Source organism: Symphalangus syndactylus, chromosome 11 (genome assembly GCF_028878055.3).
Source record: "Symphalangus syndactylus isolate Jambi chromosome 11, NHGRI_mSymSyn1-v2.1_pri, whole genome shotgun sequence".
Taxonomy (NCBI): Eukaryota; Metazoa; Chordata; class Mammalia; order Primates; family Hylobatidae; genus Symphalangus; species Symphalangus syndactylus.
In genome coordinates, this window is record NC_072433.2 from 110,405,849 (window position 1) to 110,429,296 (window position 23,448).

Below are 23,448 nucleotides of genomic sequence, written 5' to 3' on the forward strand. Positions count from 1 at the left end.
ACATATATTCTTAAACAAAAATGAAAACAAACAATACATTCTAGTTTGCATTTTTAAAAAAGTTTAACAATTCTTCAGGTCAACAGATAAAGTCTTTTAAAATAAATGAGTAACATTCCACATAATGGATATTCCATGACTTATTCAACCACTTTCTCAATAACAGACACTTTTGCTACTACAGACAATGCTGTAATAGGACACCTTGTCATCTATCACACAGTTAGCTCAGGAATCCTTAAGTCATTTTCTTTGGTTTAGGACAGAATCCCAAAGTGGGAGAGCTGAGTCAATAGGTTTTTGTTAACTATTTTTTTAAAGTATTTATTGAATTGTAACAAACAGAAAACTGCCAAATGACAAGGTACATTTTGACATACTTTCACAAAGTGGACCACTCACATACCCACCATCCAGATCAGACTGCCAGAATCCCAGAAGTCTGTGTCTCCTCCCACTCACTAACCAATTGCCCTTTCCCAATGATAACTACTGCCCTAATTTTAAAAACACAAAGAAGTTTTGAACTTAACACAGAATCTGTACAGTATGTATTTGTACCAGGGTTCTTTCATTTAACATTGTTTTTGAGACTCATTGTTCTCTGTAGTTAATCATTTACATTATTATACAGCATTCCATTGAATGAATATACAATTTATTCATTCCACTGCTGAAGGACATTGGGCAGTTTCTAGTTTTGAATGATAAATACTGGTGATGTGAAGATTTTATACATGTCTTTTGGAACACATTTGTATGCATTCCTACTAGATATTTACATAGCCTTCAAATTGCGTGGTCAGAGGATGTAAGAATTACAACAGCATTAGTAAATACAGGTTTTAGTATCCTTTATCTGAAGTGCTTGGGGCCGTAAGTGTTTTGATTTTGAAATATTTGCATATACATAATGAGATATCTTCGGGATGGGACAGTCTGAACATGAAATTCATTTGTTTCACATACACCTTGTATACACAGCCTGAAAGTAATTTTACATAATGTTTTACACAACGTTTTAAATAATTCTGTGTGAACTGTCACATAAGGTCAGGTGTAGATTTTTCCACTTGTGGTGTCCTGTCAGGGCTCAAAAAGTTCAGATTTTGAAGAATTTCGGATTAGGGATGTTCAACATGTATTTTCAAACAGTTTGCAAAGTAGTCATATCAATTCATACTTCCACTTGAGCATTCCAGTGCTTTATATTCTTGCCAACACTTGGTAATGTCATTTTTTTTCATTTTAGCCATTTGACAGGTTACATAGTAGTATCTCATTGTGATTTTATCTTGCACTATTCAAAGACCAGTGAGGTTGAACACATTTTAATAGTTTTAATGACATTTAGGTATCTTTGTTTATAAAGTTCCTATTTAAGCTGTTGGTACTTTACTTGGTTGTCCATCTTCTGTTATTGGTGTTTATAAATACTGGATAGGCCCTTTGTCAATTATATAAATTACAACTATTTCCCAGTAGTCTTTGGCCTTTTTACTCCTTTAATGATGTTTTTAATAAAGAGAATCCTTGATTTTAACATAGTTCAGATTTTTCTGTTTATTCCTTTTTGGTTAACTGTGCTCTTTCCTATTTAAGACATTTTTTTGTCTGTCTCAATCTTGAAGATATTCTTTTATGTTACTCTCTTGAAGTTTCACTTTTTCCCCATGTAGAGCTCAAACTGATCTAGCAACATTTACTGAAAAACACCTCTTCTCTTGTTGCTTGGCAGTTATCACCTGTCACATATCATCTCTGTCCACATATGTATGCTTGTTTCTGGATGCTCTAAACTGATCTATTTATCCTTACATTAACACTACACTGTTTTAATTACTGTAACTCTTGTAACAATGTCTTAATATATGATAGTGTAAGTTCTTCTACCTTTGGCTATTCTTCAAAATGATTTTAGCTATTCTTGGCTCTTACATTTTCATATAAATTTCCATTTCTAAGGCTAAAAAAAACCTGCTGAGATTTTATGATGATTATATTGAATCCACACATCAATTTGGCCAAAACCAGTGTGTTTAAAATATTAATTTTTCAATCAATGAAATGGTTTACCTAATCATGTAGGTCTTAACTTTTGATAATAGTTTATAGTTCTCTATATGTGAAGACTAACATACTTCTTTGATTATATTTTAGATGCTACTGTAAATGGTAGAGCTTTACAATTTTCACTTCCTAATTGCCTCTAGTAGACAAATAACATTGATTTTTACATATTGACTTTGTTTCCAGCAAACTTGCTAAACTCACTTATTCCCCATAGGTTATTATAGCTTTCTAAATACATCTGTGTTATCTGCAAATAAGGGTAGTTTTATTTTCTCCTTTCCAAATGATACACTATTTCTTTTTCTTGCCCTATTACATTGGCTAGAACACCTCTAATACAATGTTGAACAGAAATGGTAATAGAGGGAATGTTTCTCTCATTTCTGATCTCAGAGGAAAGTTTCATTATTTTAAGAATGTTTTTTGTAGGCTTTATGTAAAAACTCTTTATTAGATTAACAAATTTCCTGTCTAGTCTTAGTTTGTTAATGAATATGACTTTTTCTGCAGCTATTGATATGGTTTTTTTCTCCTTTAATCTTTGAATGTGGTAAATACCCAACCTTGCATTTGTTTGGTAAATAAACTTCGTTGTGATGCTTACAAGTTTAATATCTTAAACTTGTATCTTTAATGTTTTAAAAGACTGGCCAATTAATTTTGTCCTTGTAAGCTTTTAGGATCAAGGTTATGCTAGTCTCATTTAAAAAAAAGTAAGAAGCATTTTTCACTTCCCAATTTCTAAAATCTTTGTGTAAGATTAGTGTTATTTCTTCCTAAAATGTTTACTAAAATTCAAATGTGAAGACATAAGGGTCTGGAGCCTTCTTTGTGGAAAGGTTTTTTATTACAGATTCAATTTTTCTAATAGCTATAAGACTATTTCCTATTTTCTGTTTCTTGGTGTATCGGTTTTGTAAGCTCTTTTTTCAAATTCACATGAAATTGTTCATACTATCCTCTTATCTCTGTAAATGTCTTTGAGATCTGTAGTCTTGTCTCTTTTTTCAATTCCTGATATGCATAGTTACTGTCTGTTCTTGTCCTTGAAAACTTGCTAAGGGGGGTGGGGTCCTTTCAAAGACATGACTTTTGGCTTAATTTTTCTTGTACATTTTCCCCCATTTCATTAATTTCTATTCTTCTTATTTCTTTGCTCTCATTTCACTTTCTTCTTGTTCTACTGAGTTTTTGAAAGGAATATTTAGAGAGCAGATTTATTGTCTTATTTTCTAAACACAACTGTGGTTATACATTTCCCACTAAGCACAGCTTTCACTAAATCCCACACTTTGATGTGTTTTATGTGCACTATTTTTCAGTTCAAAATATTTTCTAATTTTACTGTGGTCTCCAGTTTACCATGGGTTACGAGAAGTATACTACTTAATATTCACTCATTTGGGGACATTTCTTATTATCTTTTTATTTCTAGCTAAATATCACTGTGGTCAGAGAACATATTCTAAATTACAATCTTCTGGAATGTGTTGAGAATTGTAGTTTAATCCAGCATATAAGCAACTTGACTGAATGTTCCATGTGCACCAGAAAATAGTGTATATTCTGGACTTTTTTGATGAAGTGTTCTAGAATATATCAATGGTTAGTTGTGTTACCCAAATCTTCTACATTGTTACTTATTTTCGGTCTGTTTGCACCATCAGTTCTCAGGAGAGTTATGGTAAAATCTTCTATCATTATAGATTTACCTATTTCTCTTTTTAGCTCTATTAATTTTTTATCTAACTTGTTGCTGTGTTACCAGGTACAAATGTAGAATTGTTGTCATCTTCCAGGTGGATTAACCCCCTTTTATAACTATGAAAACTCCCTTTACCTATAGTAAAATGCCTCTCGCCCTAAAGTCTGGTTTGCCTAATATTAAGTATTGCTAGACCAGCTTTCTCTTACTATTATTGTAGTATATATTTTCCTTCTGTTAGAATTCAACCATCCTATGTTCTTATATTTAAGGTGTATCTCTTACAAAGCATATTGTTAGCTTTTTAAAATTCAGCTTTTAAATATCTGTCTTTAATGGGAGCATTTGGTCCACTTATATTTAAAGCATTTGGTGATACAGATTTAAATCTTTCCATCTTATGATTTTCTATTCATTCCATCTATTTTATATTTCTTCTCTCTCCTTTTAATCAAATAATTTGTCATTCAATTTTCACCCTCAATCTTGTTACTAAATCATTTTTAACTCTTCTTTTAGAAATATGTATCCCTCACTTAACAGAATCTAATTAGGACTTTTACAACTTCAGATAATGCAACATACTCTAAACATTTCACTCTCTTCATATTTTTGCAGTATTTTTGTCATAAATTTTAATTCTATGTATATTTTAAAGTCAACAAATACTGTTATTGTTGTTTACCTACAACCAATATCCATTTACAGTTAGCCTGATATTTAATTTCCATTGTTCTGTACTCTTCTGCATTTCAAAGCTTTCATTTGGGATCATTCTTCTGCCTGAAGAACCCAGGTATTTCTTTTGCTTCAGATTTGCCATGACAAATTCTGCCAATTTTTGTCAGTCTGAAGTCTTCTATTTATAAATAATGCTTTTACTGGGTAACAAAATTTTAGTTCAGCAACTGTTTTCTTTAGTACTTTAGGGATGCTATTTTACCATCTTACAAACTTCTTTATTTTTGTTAAAAAGTCATCTGTCAGTCTTATCATTGCCCCTTTGAAGGCAATGTATCTGTCCACCCCTGCCCCCAACAACTTTTAAGGTTTTTCTTTGCTTTTTGTCAATTTTGCCGTGATGCATCTAGGTAGGCTTACTTTGTATTTATCCTGCTTGCAGTTCATACATATTTTTGAATCTATGAACTGGTATCTTTTTTACTTTTGGAAAATTCTTAGTATCTCTTAAATATTGCTTTCTCCCCATTCTTTCTCCAATTACACATAAGATAGTCTCAAAATATACCACTTCTCTAATACATTTCTTCATCATATCACCTATTTTCTAGCGTATAATAATGGTAGTATTTCAAACTTCTTGTCTGATATTCCAAAATCTGAATTACACTTGTTGATTAATTTCTAATGAGCACAAGACATAAACAGGCACTCCACAGATGAAGAAATGTAAGTGGCGTGGCAAAACCCTGTCTTTACAAAAATTAGCCAGGTATGGTGACGTGCACCTGTAGTCCCAGATACTTGGGAGGCTGAGGTGGATGACCTGAGCCTAGGAGGTCGAGGCTGCAGTGAACTGTGAATACACCACTGCACTCCAACCTGGGTGACAGACCTTGTTTCAAAAACAAACATAGGAAAAGATGCTCAAAGTTATTAGTAACTAGAGGAATGAAAATGTAAGCCCCAATGTGACAGTACTTGGGGCAAACCAAACTGAAAAATTTAAGACATCTGACAATAGCCAATTGTTGGCAAAAATGTGAAGGACAGGAACAATTATATGCTACTACTGGGAATTATAAATTAGTATAATCAGTTTAAAGATAATTATGTGATATTTAGTGAAGCTGAAGAAATGAATGTCCCCTAGTACCAGAAATCCCCTTTTTAGCTATAAATACTACAGAAACTCTTACAGGTACTAACACATTCAGTGTTCTCTTATCCTGGATAAAATTGTGCAATATTTATAGAGAATGATTCTATGTATATAAAGGTTCAAAACATACAAAACTAAGCAATGTTGTTTGCAAAAAGACTTTTAATGTATCTTACGTTACAAAATTATGACAAAAAGCAAAGGAATAATAAATATCAAATTCAGGACAGTGGTTACCTCTGGAAAGAGAAGACACAGTTGAGAAAGGGATACAGAGGGCTTGCAAAGCATTAATAATAATGCTCTGTTTCTTAAACCAGGAGGCAGGTGGAAAGAGTAGAAGAACCTTCTTTGAAATGTATATTTATTTCATTGTAAAGTTATTTAAAAAGAAAAACACATCTGGACAAAAATACACCAAACTTCTTTGGCTGAGGAGAGGATAAGATTGCTGGTGATCTGTAGTGTCCATGTTATATGGTGCTGCAAATTGGCTTTTTAAAAAATTTTAACAATGAGTAAATATGACTGCAAGCAGGAAATAAGTAATAAAAGTTGATTATTAGCTTTAGATTACTCTGTAAAATTAAGTTTTTGATAAAATTTAACATTTTCTAAAACATAAGAAAATCCTTTAAATGCTTTGAATTTTTAATCAAGTATAGGGCATTAATAATAATCACACACACACACAAATTAGAGGTTAGTGAAAGAAGTCCTCTCCAGTGCCAGGTGCTCTGGGTTAAAGGCTCCTCAATCAAGTGAGTATAATCTTTATTTTGCCTTGGCTGCCTATAAATCCAGAGAGGAGATGTAAACATACATACACTAGACTAAACAGCGGCTAAAAAGTGGCCACTACTTACTCTCCCACTCACACATACCATGTAAGTCTGTGGGAAAAAACTTACAACTAAACTAAGGAACTCAAGTAAAGTTTTCTGAAAATAACCCAGAGCTGACAAGTCAGTAGGAGGGCCTGGATGGTTTCAAGACACAGTTTTTAACCAAGACTTGGACCTCCAACTGTTTTCTTAAACAAAGATTTACATCCCATCCTTGGCTAAATTACTTATAAATTAATCAAATTAATTACTCAGAGTGGATAAGCAGGAGGCTGGACAAGATAGTGCTGATGTCAGCCAATGAAGTCTGTGTTGTTTTAACTAAATATATCAGCTCACTTTTAAACAGATCTACTGTGCACAAATATGGTAAGGGACCCACAATCCTTCCCAAAACGTTTGTTCTCTTTCCTGTCCTGGGAACAAACATACCTACTCTGAATATATCTGACATAAAAATGTTAAATTGTCTATAACAAACTCATACTTCATAACAATGCTTCACTTATTTTTTAAAAAGTAGGTTTTATTCTGCTTAATGATATTCTAAGATGTCAAGAAACGTTTTTAAGTAAATATGCAAATATGTTGTTTAGAGCACAAGTAGGAAAGCAGACAACTTCACTTGAGTATTTGTAGACCAATGCAATTCAAGTATTTGTTTTGGTTTTAAAATATTTCTATAGTATATCTTGAAGAAGAAAAAAGGAAACTAAATTACCTCTTACAAGTCTAACAAGTAGAACTTTTAACTTTGTCCCATGTTATCAAACTTAAGGGCATCACTTCCTCGTTTTCTAAATCAGGACTCATTTTATGTTATGCTTATTTATATTTTACAGCTGTTGCCTTCCCAGTTACCAAAGAACAAAAAAGCTTACCACTGGGACACAGGCTTTTACGGTTGTGAATCAAAAGAAAAGATTTTTTTTTCTAAATAATTAGAAGGTTATATTTTTAATTCACAAATTGACTATCGTAGGTCACGTTTGAGTAATGGAAATCACTGTTTAAACATTCTTCTGGCAATGGGCACCAAGCATTAGGTCTTATTTCCAAGCTTTACCAGCTGGGTTTTGTCATTAACATTTATTAACAATCTAAGATATGGCTTTCACCATCTAATCCGTACTACACAAATGTTTTGTATGGCCCTCCAGAGGGTTTTGATGTGACAAATTACTGGCAGAGATTACAGCCCGTGGCTATTCACCAGGGGCAATGTAAAATTAACATGGTACTAATCCAATTTAAACAAGAAGTTGCACAAACAATCTTCTGAACAAAACCAGATAGACGATTCCAAAATTATATTCAAGCACAATAAATGTGTTTTTAATAAAATGTTCAAGGAAAAAAAATTGAGTAATTTTCACACACATGAAATGTGCCTATTTGATGAAGTTATTAATTTTAATGTTACTAAAAGAGCACAATTCACTATGGTAATCCCAAGGTCTATTACTTTTCTTCTTAAAGTGCTGCATCTCAGTGTAGTCTGCACAACATCAATGATTCCTAGTGACCTCAAATGTGTTTACAGTGTTGCCTCTAAAGCAGAAAGTTTGTGGGATAAGGATTAAAATTGGTTTGCAATGAAAAGCAATGAGCATCTCTGCACTCAAAGAACTTTTCTTTCATGGAGTATAAGTTTCAGAATTGAACCACTAATTTAAAACTTTTTTTTCCCTTTTCTTTACAAAAGGTATCTAAATGTTTGCGATATTCTCCTTATTTGAATAAACTAGCTAAAATTACTTTGCAATGCTTTTTTGGGCAAGAGGGTAGGAAATACACAAGAAGAAGGTTAAATAGAAAATGGATTAAATGAAAAAAAGATCCAGAAGATAACAAAAGTGTATGAGGATGCGTGTGTTAGGAAGGAGGGAGCCTTTCACACTGAATCTTCTTTTAAAGGAGACTACTTCAATACCCCAGTGTAAAACTAATCAAAAGCCAGGAATTTGGGGGATTCTATTCAGAACACTGTTTACTTATATTTTTTGAAACTACCTCAAATGGTGAAAAACTTAAAGAATGTAATCTATAATATACACATACGAACATGACAAAGTAAAAAGTTCTTGCATAGATACTTCTCAATAAAAAACATGTCAATTATAACGACATTGTTTCAATAATTAATGATTATTCAGTTCTCCATAGAAAATGCCCTAACCAATAGCTCACATTGTTCCCCCTTTTCAGCTGATTTGGGTAATGTGTAATGACTGTTCACTGCTCAGCTTCTTCAATGGAAGCACTATTTTCCACTTCTTCCCCATCTACTCTCCATTTAAAAACTTGCAATGATTTCCTATCCAGTACTGTTATTTGAATCATTTTCTCATTGAGATATTTCTCCTTTAGCTCTGAGTGACAAATGTGGTGATAGCCCCCAGTGGTCCCCTTGTTTTTCTAATACTTGCTGACTTCATTTACATTTCTTACCACCCTGCTATATTCTAAGTATCAGTCCTCCTAGGTGAACAACTGCTATACCCATAGCATCCCATTGTGCAAGGTGCATAGCAGGCTGTCAATAAGCACTTGCTGAATGAATGAAAGAATGAACTAACCACAGATGTTTCTTCATCTCAATGTACTCACATTCCTTTATACTCAAACTTGGGAAGTTTACCTACTGACACTCTTGCACATCTGTACATTTAGCCCTTACATACTTTTTCCTTCTGTACAGTTTTCTACAGAACATCTATCACTGCATAACAATATCCCCCAATTATGCACACTTAAGAATTCTGTCAGTCACAAAGCCCTCTAGTATTTGTTCTGTTCATCAATATCGAAAGCCACTGTCCAATTAGGTCCCCACTGACTGAACGCACCACCACCACAGAACAGCTTTATGGCTCATCTCTTTTTAACAAGTTACTTACCATTTACTGAGAACATACTATGTATCAAACAAACACTGTATTAAATAAGCAGTTTAAAACCACTCGTTTATTCTCAGAATAACCTGTGGAAGAACATTTCTCATTGTTCAAATGAAGAGACTAATCAGAGAAGTTAAATTCCCAAAGTCAGAGAGGTAGAACCAAAATTCAACCTAGCTCTCTTGACTCCAAGGCCATGTTCTTAACTACTATTTATGCTGCTTCTGATGGAGTTTATATCTTGTTACCTTTAGCAGCCATTCTCATCATATTTCCGTGGCCCCAATTCCACAGGGACTCCTCTCTATTATACTATATGCATTTAAATATCTTGGCATCAGGACCATATATTAGCCGCTTCTCTCTCAAAATTACTTTAATTCTCATTACCAGACCTGGTCTCTCTTGTCAGTGATGCCATTTTCCTTCTTAGGATATACCAACTCACGATGACCCGTAGCTCAGTACTCTCGTCAGAGTGGCTAATTTTCTTCTCCTAGAAATTATTTCATTCCTTGACTTCAATGGACTAAGACCATATCATAAAGGGAAAGAGCCTGAGGCTGGATTCATCAAAAGCTTTCAATGCTAGGTCTATCACTTAGTACCTACGTGATCACATGCAACTTAACTTCTTTAAGTCTCAGTTTCTTCACCTATTAGGTTGGTGCAAAAGTAACTGTGGTTTTTGCCGCTTTCACTTTTGCACCTACCTAATAAAATGGGAATATTACCTGCTATGTAGGGATCTTTGTCAGGATTAAATGATAAATTCTGAAGGGCTCAGTGTTATACCTAGCACAAAGTAAGCCTTCGATACATGCTAATTGCTCTAACAGTATCATCTCATGATCTTCACATTTTCTCTAGTTGTTACTTCCTTCATTAGCTTTCTTTTCTCTTTCCTAAACATAAGAATTCCAAGTTCTAGCTGGCACAACTTTAAACACTACCTCTGCAAAGGACTCCTTTATGTCTATTTTTAAGCCCAATCATTCTCCCAACAACAGATTCCTATTTCTAACTGGTAGCCGAATTTCACTCTGTAAAAATTAAAACACCCAAATTTGCAAATCCTATCTCCTTCCCACCCTCCAAACAGCTTTTTAGTAACTGTATTTCCAAAACTGGAACAGACACTGAAGCTTGAGCCCTTGGCATCATAACTTTGACAAGAATCTTCTTGTTGCATTCCTACTGCTACTACTTAAGTTCCAGCCCTTATTACCAGAAATGACTTACTTAGAAAATGGGCCCTCCTCTGTTTTATAAGAACAGCCTATGCTTTCCCACTTCATGCCTCTTTGCTATGATCATTCTGTTCATTATATTTACATTTCCCCCACTACTTTCCTAAATCACAACCAATTCCTCTATTAAAATCTTAAGTATCTATCTCCAGAGGTCTAATACAAATACCTCCTCTCCTATGACACCTTTCCAACTCCTATTAAATAGACGTACTTTCTCCTCCTGAGTACTCTATATGGCCTGTGTCAAGCAAGGCTCTTACTATTAGGCAGTAAATTTTATATTTATAGTTGTTTCTTCCTTATTACTAAATTGCAAGCTCTGTGATGAAAAGGCCTATGTCTTACATATATTTACACCTGGTATAATATTATTTTATACTTATTGTACATGTAAGACACTGCTTTCAATACAGGAGACTCTTAGTACTACCCATAATGTCTATCCTTAGTCCTGTCCACATTTATATAATATAGTCACATGGTACATTATTTTATATTTATATATCTATCTACCTGTCTTCATTTGTAATGCTTACAATCCCAACTCCTCTAATGTTAGGGTAAACTACCTACCCTAGTTTTTAATTCTCATGTAGACTGGTAGTACTCCATGAAAGCGGTAAGCACTTAGTATAATATCATAATGATGTTTAATAGTATTTGAAGGTTATGGAGACATATTAAGAAAAATACAAACCTGAAAGACCCTATGTGTGAAATTTCATTCAGAATAAAACTGACACATTAAAGAAAAGTGAACTTAGAATAAACTAACCACTATTATCTTTAAAAGATTTAGGTCAGTTAGGGTTAGATTCAAAATAAAAATCTTATTCATAATTTCTTCAAATGATTAAGATCAAATATGTCCAAAATTAAGATTAATTTCTTCTGAAGCTAACAGCATTTGTTGATTGGTAGCAGGAAAGAAAAAAAATAAGAATTCAGAAAACTTCTATCAAAGTTTTTAAATGTTTCTTTAAAAATCTTTCAAAAATTCCCTGTAATTCCTTTTCTTGACTGAATTACTGTGTCTTAAGAATAACATTTAAAATATATTCTTAAACTTGAGAAAATGTTCAAGTTATCCTTAAATTTCGTCCTAAAAAGCACTCCCAGTGGAAAGTTTAATCCTAAGAAAGAAGAGAGCAGTTGTTTTATAAGTGAAAGTAAAATAAATTATTCCCAGTTTCTTCTGAGGAAAGGGATAGCTGGCAATTTGTTTTAAAAGACATAATTGTTTCAGTTTCTAACTATAAAAAAGAAGGATCTTGCCTTTATAACATATTTTTATAAAAGCCTCTAATCTCAAAAAATAGCAATATTCAAATGCAGACATCTGAATGTAAAACATATTGCCAAACATGCGAATTTGCAAAGAAACAAGGGAAAAAGATATATAAAGAATAAGCTATAAACTACATACCTGTTTAAGTCTGGCAAGTTCTTTCAAAGCTCGTCCCCACTGCTGCTTGTAATGCAGTTTAGACTTAGTTGCAGATTCCAACTTTCTTTCAAGTTCAACCTAACAGTGATTAAAATCATATCAAGTGAAACACTATACCACTGTGTACAACCACTGAAAGATAATATATACAAAGAGTCTGGCTTAAGAAAAGAGTTTATACAGTGTAACATACGACATCATCTAAAACTGTTATATAATTTACTATAAATATTATGGCACATGAACATTTTCTTGTTTAAAATATAGTCTTCTTTTTATTGCCTAACAGTCTATCCTAAAAAGAAGTGAATTAGTCTTAACCTCCAGACAGTTACTATAAATGTATTTAAACATATATATTATATAAAGATCATAGAGTGAGAAATACATTCATTTTTTACAAAAAGCAGTTCTAACTGTTAACATTCCAATTTAGCTGTAACTCTAAATCTTAGAAGCCAAATTTTCTTTTTGGAGGCCTATCTTCATATGGAATTTTGTCTTATGAAGACAGCCAGTAGAGATGCTTGTATAACTATATTTTGGCAAAATCATGAAACTCTGAAAACAGTGAAATGTTTTATCAGAAAGCAGTTTACTAAGAGTACAAAGTCAAAAATATTTTAAGAATGTTAACATAAAGCCAAGAGTAAGAAAAATAATGTTCCTTAATAACACACATTCTATTTTCTATTTTTCCTCAAATATATAAAGAAAAACACTAAAGTGATTCAATTAAAAAATATGATTATTTATACTTGCAGCAGGCAATCTGTTGTACATGCACTGAAGCCAACTTGGCTATGTTTTGGAATGTACTCAGTGTTTCAAACCAAGTACCAAACAAATTCATGTAGCCAACAGACAGTTTTACTATTAAGTGATAATGTAATAATCTGCTTGAATTACAGTAAAACACTGTTACTCTGAACCGGTCTAATTTTTATATCAAGTCTAGTTTTTCCCATACATATGGCTTGTAATATTTTACAGGAAAACAAAAATGAAGACACCATCCAAAAATTCCAACTTCAGAAAACTCATATGAAAATAAAATGAAAGGAAAAACAGATGGCCAAATTCCCTTCAGAAAAGTGTAGAACATCTTCTGCGGTAATATATGAATACATATAGAGTCAAGGTCTTTTCTGCTTTACAAATCCCTAGTGCTTGGATTTAAATGTGTTGACATTTCGCAACTAGACTCAAGCATCTTAAGTTGAATAATACTGCTGAGACTATTGAAGATGATCTCTTCTACTTATGCCCCAAAGATGTATACCTACTACTTGGTAATTTAACAAGAGGCCATACCTCAGAAGAAAAAAATATTTTTGTCACTGTGGGATAAGAGGATAGTATTCAATTATACAAGCAATCATGTCCATGGGTCTTGAAGAAGGTCTAGTATACTAGATGAGCCCAAGAATGAGGGGTTAGGCCAGAGATGAACCTAGAGGGATTACTTATACTCAATGCACCATCAGAAAAAATTGTGGATAGGCTATATCTGTTCTGCCGTAATTATTAAAATAATTTGTATTTGCATAGTCACACTAATTTAAAACACATGTATAGTTATAGATATAATTTCTTTATTCTTAATACAATCCTGTAGCTAGTAAATCTGAGACACAAACCTCATTCTTCTAATTCATTCCTATCCCCAAATCAATGATTCCTAACTTACTTTTTTTAAGATATAGATGTCTCTGTGATTCTAAAGAAATATATGGACCCAATTCCCAGAAAAAATGTACACAACTATAATTCTGATATAATTTCAAGGCATTCAAAGACCTTGGGTTCTTAAGAGCCCTTACTGTAAGTAGATTTAGACTTCTGGAAGCCTTTGTACTTATAGTTTTCTTTAGGTTTTCTTGGTCATGACTGAGGTAATAGACCATAAGCCAAGTTATATATTCCTGAAAGAAAAACTCAGCTCAGGACCTACATTCCATTCAGAGGCTAGGAAAACTCAAAGCATAGATGAAAATTCACTGGTTTCCAATCTCCCTATTTCTACTCTTAATACACCTACAATTCTAGTTCTTTACTAGAAGTATGGCATTGTCTTTGTCTCTTAATCTGCTATTCCCAGATTAATTCTGTCACAAGGAACTCTACATTTCTCTCTTGAAATATTTTCAAATTCTATTCCTACCACTACTTCCTTAGCCCAGGTTCTTCTCAACTCATCTTGACTATAAGAGGTTCTTTTGTCTCTCCAGCCTCCCCAGCCTCAAATCTATTCTATCTACTAATCTTGTAAAAACCACTATTAAATAAATCTATAGTAGCTACTATTTATCTACAGTATTAAACCTCAACTACTACACCTAGGATTGAAGGCATTCCAAAATGTAGTATCTGTCCTACCCGCTCAACCTGCTCTCCTCAACAGGAAACCTACTCCAACCAGGTTTGTGTCCCCTGTGCCTTCCCTACTCCTTGCCCAAGTTACTTCCTGAGCCTGCCAGTTCTTTTTCCTCTGCTTACCTAAATCTTAAGGCTCAGCTCAGAATCTACCTCTACATGAAGCTGTCTTACAACTACTAGATTCCGAACGCCAAATGGTTTCTATCACGTTCCTTGGTGTTTGATTATTTAAGGTCATTTACTGCTCTCTGAGTAATCTCCCAATTACTTTATGAACTCTTTTAGTGAAGTCTCAAAAGTAAGTCTCAAAGGGATAATGTACTTTTTCTCTTCCTGTCTTTGATTTTTCTCTTATCTTTCCCAGTTGCCCCAAGTCGGGGTGGCATATAGTAGACACTCACCAAATATTCTTACATACATAAATTTTAGCTTAATTAAAAATATCTATGTTCTTTCAATATATCTTCAGTCTTTTCAACGTCTGTAGGCCATACTAAATTACATGCCTTCCATATTTCATTTTTTAAAGTCCCAATTATTGAAGCTATATATATATATATATATATATATATATATATATACACACCCACATATTATATGTGTGTATATCTATGTGTATATATATACATATATATGTATGTGTATATATACATATATATGTATGTGTATATATATATATATATATCCCTAATCCAAAAATCCAAAATCCACAGTGTTCCAAAATCCAATACTTTTTCAGCACTGACATGACACATAAGAAATGCACCTCAGACTTTAGATTTTCTGATCAGGGATACTGAACAGGTAAATACAACACAAACATCCCAAAATCCAAAAAATCTAAAATTGGAAACACCTCTGGTCCCAAGCATTTTGGATAAGGGATATGCAACCTGTAAAAAGAATCAACAATTACAGTTGCTAAAACTACTGGTTTATGTTAACTTATTTTTAGACAATTTCAGTAAAAAATGGGAATATGCATATTACACTGAAAAGAATAGGTAATGAGAAAAGAAAAAAAGCTCTCAGACATAACCAGAGCTTACAAATTAAATCAGATATTTTTTAACTTGGGTCTTTCTTTTCGTGCATTTATCTCTGTCACTATTTTAAGAAATAAGATTCTGCCCTCTTCTGGCTCCAAAAAGATTTACAAAGAATTTTCAGAAGAGCTGAAAAGCCTCTTTTCGCTAGGCAGTTAAACATGCTGGATCAATGTATTAAGTCTAAAAATAGAGGCAATTAAATGATGACTTTTCTCTCTCAGTGCAAACTCACAGTACTGCTTACACTTTTAATATGTTTAATGATTTTTATCCTTTTGATAAGAGCATAGCTGGAAGAAATTTTAAAAGTCATTTAAAATTTATTTTTATTGTGGATATTACCCAGTCAACCAGTCTATACTCAGGGATGAGTAAGATAACACCTCTGTTACAATTTTGATTTCTGGTCTTTAAATTTCCCCAGGGTAAAATGGAAGTACTCTTAGACACCCACGTAATAGATCTTGAGAGAATCCATGTGACATTATCCAATGAGTGCTTCAAATATTTCTGGTAGGTACTACAGAATTCATATTTATAAACACAGAAATACTTTTACTACTTGGTTTTATCAAAAGAGAAGTGGGAAATGTCCAGCTGGATTCAAGTTCACTGGTAGAAAAATGAAGAGACTGACCAAAATATGTAAGAAAAAGAATCAATTAAGACTTGCAATCAAATCATTATGGGGATAAGAGTACCCCAAGATAGCTTGGCAGTTAAGAGGCTACAGAAACATTTACTGAGTTCAGAAACACTACATGAAAAATATATTTCAGGGAGATGGCTGAGTTTAGTTTTGGACATTCTGGGATATCTTGAAGACTGACCTCCAAGGGTCCAGGAGATGGACACTATTTTCACAATATCAAAAGATTATTTGTCTTTTCTACTTTCATTCTTCTATAAATGTACACTGCAGTTTTTCAGATGTTACATGATGTATAATATCACAACAGAGTGAATTCAAAATCAGATATAAGAATTCACACGTCTATTATCCAGACACTAAAGAGATTTGTAAAATAGTAAAACAATGTTACTCTTCTCAATTTTTTGTTTTAGAATATAGTTATTTTTCATAAAAATGTCATCTAGGTTTTTTTTCCCCACTTCTAATACAGTGATTATCAATATAGGGACCCCGAGTCCAAAAAGTTTGAGAACTATTGTTCTAAGGCATTCAAGAAAAGATGTTGGGTAGGCAGTTGAATATATGGGTCATAAGCTGAAGAGACAGGTCTTGTCCTCTAACACATATTTTCTACAGATTAGATGAATAATTTTTGTCCTTAATGTAAAGATCAAGTTACTCTCCTACTTAAAACCCTTTAATGATATCTCATTATTTACTTAAATCTTGTATTTACAAACATAGGATTTAAGTAAAACAATGTCCTAGGTTCTAAGCTTAGCATTTTACAAATATTGAGTCATTTAATTCTGTTATCAACCTTATTACCTTACTACCTCCATTTAAAAGATATGGAAATAAGTACAGAGAAGTAAACTAAGTGGCAGAGCTAGGATTTGAACCAAGGTGATGTGGCTCATGTTCATACTGTTAACTACTATTATACTAAAACTCTATTAGAATAAAAACCTAAACTCCTTGTCATGGCTTTAATGGTCCATACTTTGAACCTCATCTTGTACATTCTCCTTTCCTCATGCTCTAGGATGGCCTTCATCCTCAACCTCAAACAATCCAGGCTTGATCTTACTTCAGTTCCTTTGCAGCTGTTCCTAGGACACGCCTTCCATAGTTTTTCACATTGCTAGCTCCTTCTCTTCTCATAGATCCCAATTAAAACGTTAGTTACCTCCTCAAAGAGGCCTTCCTTAACCACCTTATGTGGGGTGGTATCTATCCTGACAGGCCACCTACATTGCCACATTGAATATGACATCACCTTTTTTATTACTTTTATGTTTGACATAAACAAAAATGATCTCGTTATTTTTTTACTCCCTCCTCTATAATGGATCTCCCTGAGGAATCTGTCTTGTTCAATGCAAGACTAACTATAATCATAGGAACACAGAAGGTACTCAATAAATAGCTGGTGAAATGATTAGCCGCAACTTAACATCTCAAAACAGTTTTGTACCAAGATGACAACATGCCCTCCAATAAATGAATATATGAAAATTCTGAGTAGCAAAGATGGTGCTGGTTCATCATCATTATTAACAAATGTTTACTCAGTGCTATGAGGTAGAGGGTGCTCTCCTAAGAATAGGTAATATGAAAATAGCTATAACGTGGTTTCTGCCTTGCAAAGTTTAGAATCTAGGTTGGATTATGGTAGTTCTGAAATAAGTATAAAAACTACACAATAAGTATTAAAAGTTCCTAAAGGAATCTATTCCACAGCCTACTATCAGATTATAGTATCTCAACATAAGCTTTAAGGATTTGAGTGCTGGATTTATTAAATAAAAGATTTTGAAGCTAAGCAGACACCAGACACTACTTCTCTCAAAGTACTCTTGGCTGTGACTGTTAGTCCATTTTCCCAAACATGGAAGTCTATCTCTCACTCCCTAATGCTACTTTGTTTTTTGTTGTTTTTTTTTTTTTTAGATAAGTTCTTGCTCTGTCGCCCAGGCTGAAGTGCAGTGGTGGGATCATGGCTCACTGTAGTCTCAACCTCTTTGGACTCCAGTGATCCTCCCACCTCAGCCTCCTGAGTAGCTGGGACAAGAGGTACATGCCACCACATCCAGCTAGTGTATATATATGTTATATATACACACATATATACCTATATACATACATACACACATATATAATGTATATATTATAATATATATTTTATATATATAATATATATATATTTTTTTCTACAGAGACAGGGTTTCTCCATGTTGCCCAGGCTGGTCTTGAACTGAGCTCAAGCAATCTGCCCACCGTGGCCTCCCAAAGTGCTGGGATTACAGGCATGAGCCACTGTACCCAGCCCCCACTGTTACTTTCTGATTACAATTCATCAAAACTCATTTTATTAACATCCATTACACAAATCTTACAAACTTGGGAGTAATATTTGACTTTGCTTACCAGATAAAATTTGAATTCTTTAACTTAGCATCTAAGACCTTCCCCGCTATGGCCAAAGATTACCTTTACTTCCAGCATTCTCTTATCAGCCCTATTTTGTAAACTACTATTACAGGTTCAGCGTCTCTCATCCGAAAATCTTAAAATGCTCCAACATTTGAAACTTTTTGAATGTAACATGATGCCTATATTCGTCTGTTTTCACACTGCTGATAAAGACAAACCTGAGACTGGGCAATTTTCAAAGGAAAGAGGTTTAATGGAGAACTCACAGTTCCACGTGGCTGGGGAAGCCTCACAATCATGGTAGAAGGCAAGGAGAAGCAAGTCACATTTTATGTGGATGGCGGCAGGCAAAGAGAGCTGGTGCAGGCAAAGTCCCATTTTCTAAAGCCATCAGATGTTGTGAGACTTATTCACTATCAGGAGAACAGCACAAGAAAGACTTGCCCCCATGATTCAGTTATCTCCCACCGGGTCCCTCCCACAACATCTGGGAATTATGGGAGCTACAAGATGAGATTTGGGTGGGGACACAGAGCCAAACTACATAAATGCCCAAAGGAAAAGCTCACCAGAGCTCTGTTGTCCAGTGAACTAGAACCACAGGGAGGATGGCCCAAAGGAAGCTGGAGAGAAGGGCTCTCTGATAGGACATGGAACCATAAAAAGATTCAACTACTGCCAGCGAAAACAAAGGAAGTAGAGAGAGATGGAAAAAACTATCCCAGCATAGATCCAACTCCCACCCACTAGTCTTCCGCTAGTGCCCCCTGGTGGCAAGTCTATGAGGGCAAGGAAGCCTTCAACACAAAGCTGAGTAGGAAAAAGGGAATGGCTGGCACAATTAAATCCTTAAACTTTAAAGGTAATTTTCTTATGTATTACCTGTGTTATTTTCCTCTGACTGCTATTTTTTTAATCATGCCTAAAAGTTATCAAATCATAAAATGCAAGAACATATATGGTCAAACTTGTCTATTGGACATTACACATTTTTAATGCCTAGCACTTGAACATTCTGTTTGTGGAGGAATCTCAATTTAAATGAGAAGAACATGGCTTCCAACCACAGAAAAGAAAATAAGACAACTATTCCTTCTTCCTAGCTAAGAGCTAGAGTGCAAGTCTGTGGTTCAAATGAATACTCCTATCTAGGACATTGAATCTACAGGGGTGATACATGGAGAGAATATTCACAATGGCTACCACAAAACAGTTCAACAGCATGACACTAGAATCAGAGGGCGGGGAATCCAGTGACATGGCAGTGACAGCACCAACAGAAGCATCCGAAGTAGACTGTTTTCTGACAGGATCTTGGCTATGCCTTGCTTTCCCTATCATGCCCATATTGTGAAACTCCTCCTTTAGCCTCCTGAAAGTTTTGTAAATTCCTTCCTTACTAGAGTTAGTCAGCTCTGATGTTTGCAACCAAGGACTCTAATTTGTATAAGCTACAACTGACATAAGCCAAGAAATTCAAGTACTAATAATGTCATGTGCCTTTAATTCTCTGATGCATTCTTATTTGACATCAGAACACTACAGCAAAACATTATTACACTGTATACACATTATTGATTGATTTTATAAATTGATCACTTGATTAAACTGCACAAAATTAACATATATACCTTTTCCAAGGTGAGAAGATTTATTTCAGACTGTAGACGGATTTCTGGTTTGTTGTTTTGGTGGTCCTTGAACTGTTGGAACTCTTTTTCCAAAATCTTATACTTATTTTCAGCATCATTAAGCTGTATTAAAAAAAGTTTAGCCATTTCAAAACAATCATATGCAAAGTTTAACAATAAAGTATTCAATTCAACAAGGTCGTTTTTTTTTTATTCTACAGCATGCTCATAGTAGAAAATCTGGAAAACTGATACAGTATAATGAAGAAAATCAAGATCCTTAGTAATTAAAAATTCAGTAAATCAAATGATTCTATAAAAACTTTTGAAGAGTATGAAATTTCTTATCAAACTAGTATCATGAAAATCTTTTTGGTAAAACTCAAATGTCAAATTTAAAAGTTACCTTCAGAAATACTAACACTTTCTTTACACTTTTCTTAAGATGTCGCATGTAAGAAAAAATTCAGCAAGAGACCACCAGAAGCAGAGAGGAGCAAACACATTTCAACACTAAGGCAACTGTCTCTCTTGGATTCCATTAGAGCAGAGTAAGTGCAAGTTTTCTGCCAACCCAGGATTAGGCCCTACAGCTACAGTGAAAAGAATCTCAGGTGAAGACTCAGGAATAAAAACAGAGAAAGAGATTACAGGCTAAAATTACTAGAAATCCTCAGAAAACAAAGAAGGAAAAAGAAACCAGAAAAACCATCAGCCCAGTTAATTAAATCAAGGAGTGACCGGGAGATCCAGTTTATTAAAAGAATGGAAATTTCTTGAATTTGAAGAGTCGAGGACGAACAATCAGGAATAGTCTAAAGCAACTGCCCAGTGTCCAAAGCACAGGAGCATAAAGAAGAGCTGGCAAGAGTGTCTCCAGATGGTGACAAGCTTGCAGACTTTTACTGGACTACTTTGAGGCCAACAAGCCAACCCTGGCCCTCTACTTATGCAGAAGGCCTACACAGGATTCTGGGATACACATGGAAGGACGACATCTTTTCAGGTTCTCTCTTTACAGATGTGAGTGTCCTTCCAATTCCTGAGTTCTAACTCCAGGCTTGTGTTTTGAGGGGCTCCTCTGAGCCACATGGAAGATCCTCGGGTACCCCAATGGAGCCCTGGAACATAAGGCCTCCATAGTCAGCTCCATGCCTGTTTCCTTTTTCCCAGAGACCCCCAGCCCCCATCAGCAGTGGTCAACCTCTTCTGATTCTGCTCCAGATCTTGAATTTAGAGACAGTTACAACCTGGATCCCAATTCTGTTTGAAAGCAAAAGAATAACATAATCATCAATACTCTGGTGCATGACTCTACCCAGCCCAATGTAATGAAAATAACACTGTGAAAAAATGAATAATCCTGACCCCCTGCCAAAAAAAGACTGAGCATTACAGATATGCCAGATAATATCCATGTAAATAAAAATAAGCTCAATTTTAATGTAGCATTTCTTGTTTTTACCGTTTGGTACCTTATGAATTTTACAAATTCAAATACTATTACAAGTTAAGGTAATTTAAAGATTATTTGGTTCAATTCCTTCATACTAATAGGTAAAAAAAAAAAAAAAAAAACTGAAAGTCAAAGAAGCTAAATAATTGAGGCAGTGTCAAAGACCTAGTGAGCTAAGTCAGTAGCAGGGGCAAAAACCAACTTCAGATCTTTTCATCCCCTTGAATAATGCTTTCATTAAAGCAGTCAATACTTCCTGAAAAACAAAATGACAGGATAGTCGGCCTTGACTAAACATTCAAATTTCTCTTAGAACAGTTTCAAAATTTTTTAAAAAGGTATGAAGATGTTCTTTTTGACTTTTTTTTTTTGAAATGTGAACAAAGATTGCTAAAGATGTTTTCCAAAAACATATACCGCTGTGACTATCCATCATTAGATAAACCAATTATCTCTTCCCTAAGGCATAGGACTTACCTAAATCTGAAATATTAATACTAAGAAAATATGTGGCAAAAATGGAAATCATCAGTAATAATTAGGATTTATCTAGCATCTTTAGGTAATGTAGTGTTCCATACATGAGAATTGTCCATATGACAGAAGTTTACCTATTTTTTAACATCCAAGGTTGAATAGAAACCTTTCTAAAGTCTCTCACTTTTCTGTTTTAAACAAAAGCTAAGAAAATATTAAATTTGGTAGTTTCTTCACAATTCCAGAACATTATCATACACAATTCTTGTTACATTGGGTTATAAAGCAGTAAGCTATTAAGGCATGTTGGGCTCTTTTTCCTTTGCTAAGTGATCCATAAACTACAGTGATTTAGTTCTGGTGACTGCTATCTTTGAGTACAGATACTTTATCTTCATCAGCTCTCACTGACAGGTGTTTAACTGTCCCTTCTACCAGTCTAGTTAGTTAGAATTCTGTGTATAATACATGTAACATGGTCAAGGTAAGGGCCTAAAAAGCTTTTCCATACCTAAAATGTGAAATGTATACAGTCATGGACTTAGCAATCTGGACATCTTGGAAACTTCTCCTGTCCTTCCTACCCTTTTTTCCCCCAGGTTTTAGAACAGTGGTTCAAGAATACAAGTGTACTCTGGGTAATTTTTCCAAAATACCAGTTCTTCCCACCAAAGTTACTTATTCCTACAAAGAAGTAAACTACACCATATACAACATCATATACGAGTCTTTTTTCTGTCTTTTTGAGACAGTGTCTCATTCTGTTGCTCAGGCTGGAGTGCAGTATTGTGATTATGGCTCACTGGAGTCTTGACCTCCTGGGCTCAAGTGATGCTCCCACCTCAGCCTCCTGAGTAGCTGGAATCACAGGTGTGCACCACTATGCCTGGCTAATTTTTATATGTTTTGAAGAGATGCAGTTTTGCCATGTTGCCCGGGCTGGTCTTGAACTCCTGGGCTCAAGCAATCCTCCCACTTCGGCCTCCATAAGTTTTGGGATTACAAGTATGAACCACCATGCCTGGCTTATACCATCTTAGACAAGGTACAGATAAGTGTATTTCCCAAGAGCTCTCCTGGTGACTCTAATACGTGTTAAGAGCCTTTGTTCTAGATGGTTGCATCTTCCTGATAAGTGGAAGAAGAGAAGCACTACTGGTGAATCCCATCATAATTGCCCACTTTTACAACTTTATCTTTTGTATTTTAAACGAGACTACCCTACTTGGTAACAATCAAATTCATATTTTTACAACCACCTAAATAATGGCCCTGTGCTGCTGTGGAAACTGTTCATGAGAAAATTTAGTGAAGACTTGG

At 34.4% G+C, this 23,448-nt stretch overlaps 1 protein-coding gene and 1 long non-coding RNA gene across 5 annotated transcripts in view; one reads left to right on the forward strand and one right to left on the reverse strand.

Moving 5' to 3' along the window:
* Positions 1-21,642, forward strand: part of LOC134731854 (uncharacterized) — a 130,888-nt gene extending 109,246 nt beyond the window's left edge. The window contains exons 2-4 of the long non-coding RNA XR_010114493.1: positions 15,919-16,007; positions 18,082-18,204; positions 20,641-21,642. This is a non-coding gene — a long non-coding RNA (uncharacterized lncRNA). The remainder of the gene's footprint in view (positions 1-15,918; positions 16,008-18,081; positions 18,205-20,640) is intronic.
* CEP120 (centrosomal protein 120) overlaps positions 1-23,448 on the reverse strand; it is an 85,071-nt gene that overhangs the window by 5,951 nt on the left and 55,672 nt on the right. For 3 of the 4 annotated variants that reach the window (XM_055298976.2, XM_055298977.1, XM_055298978.1), the window contains exons 17-18: positions 20,196-20,318; positions 12,046-12,144 (exon numbers count right to left, since the gene is read on the reverse strand). In XM_055298976.2, the coding sequence (XP_055154951.1) occupies positions 12,046-12,144; positions 20,196-20,318 (222 nt within the window). Of the gene's footprint in view, positions 1-5,765; positions 6,116-12,045; positions 12,145-20,195; positions 20,319-23,448 lie in introns of those variants that run through there. The other variant, XM_055298979.2, reaches the window with a different exon arrangement.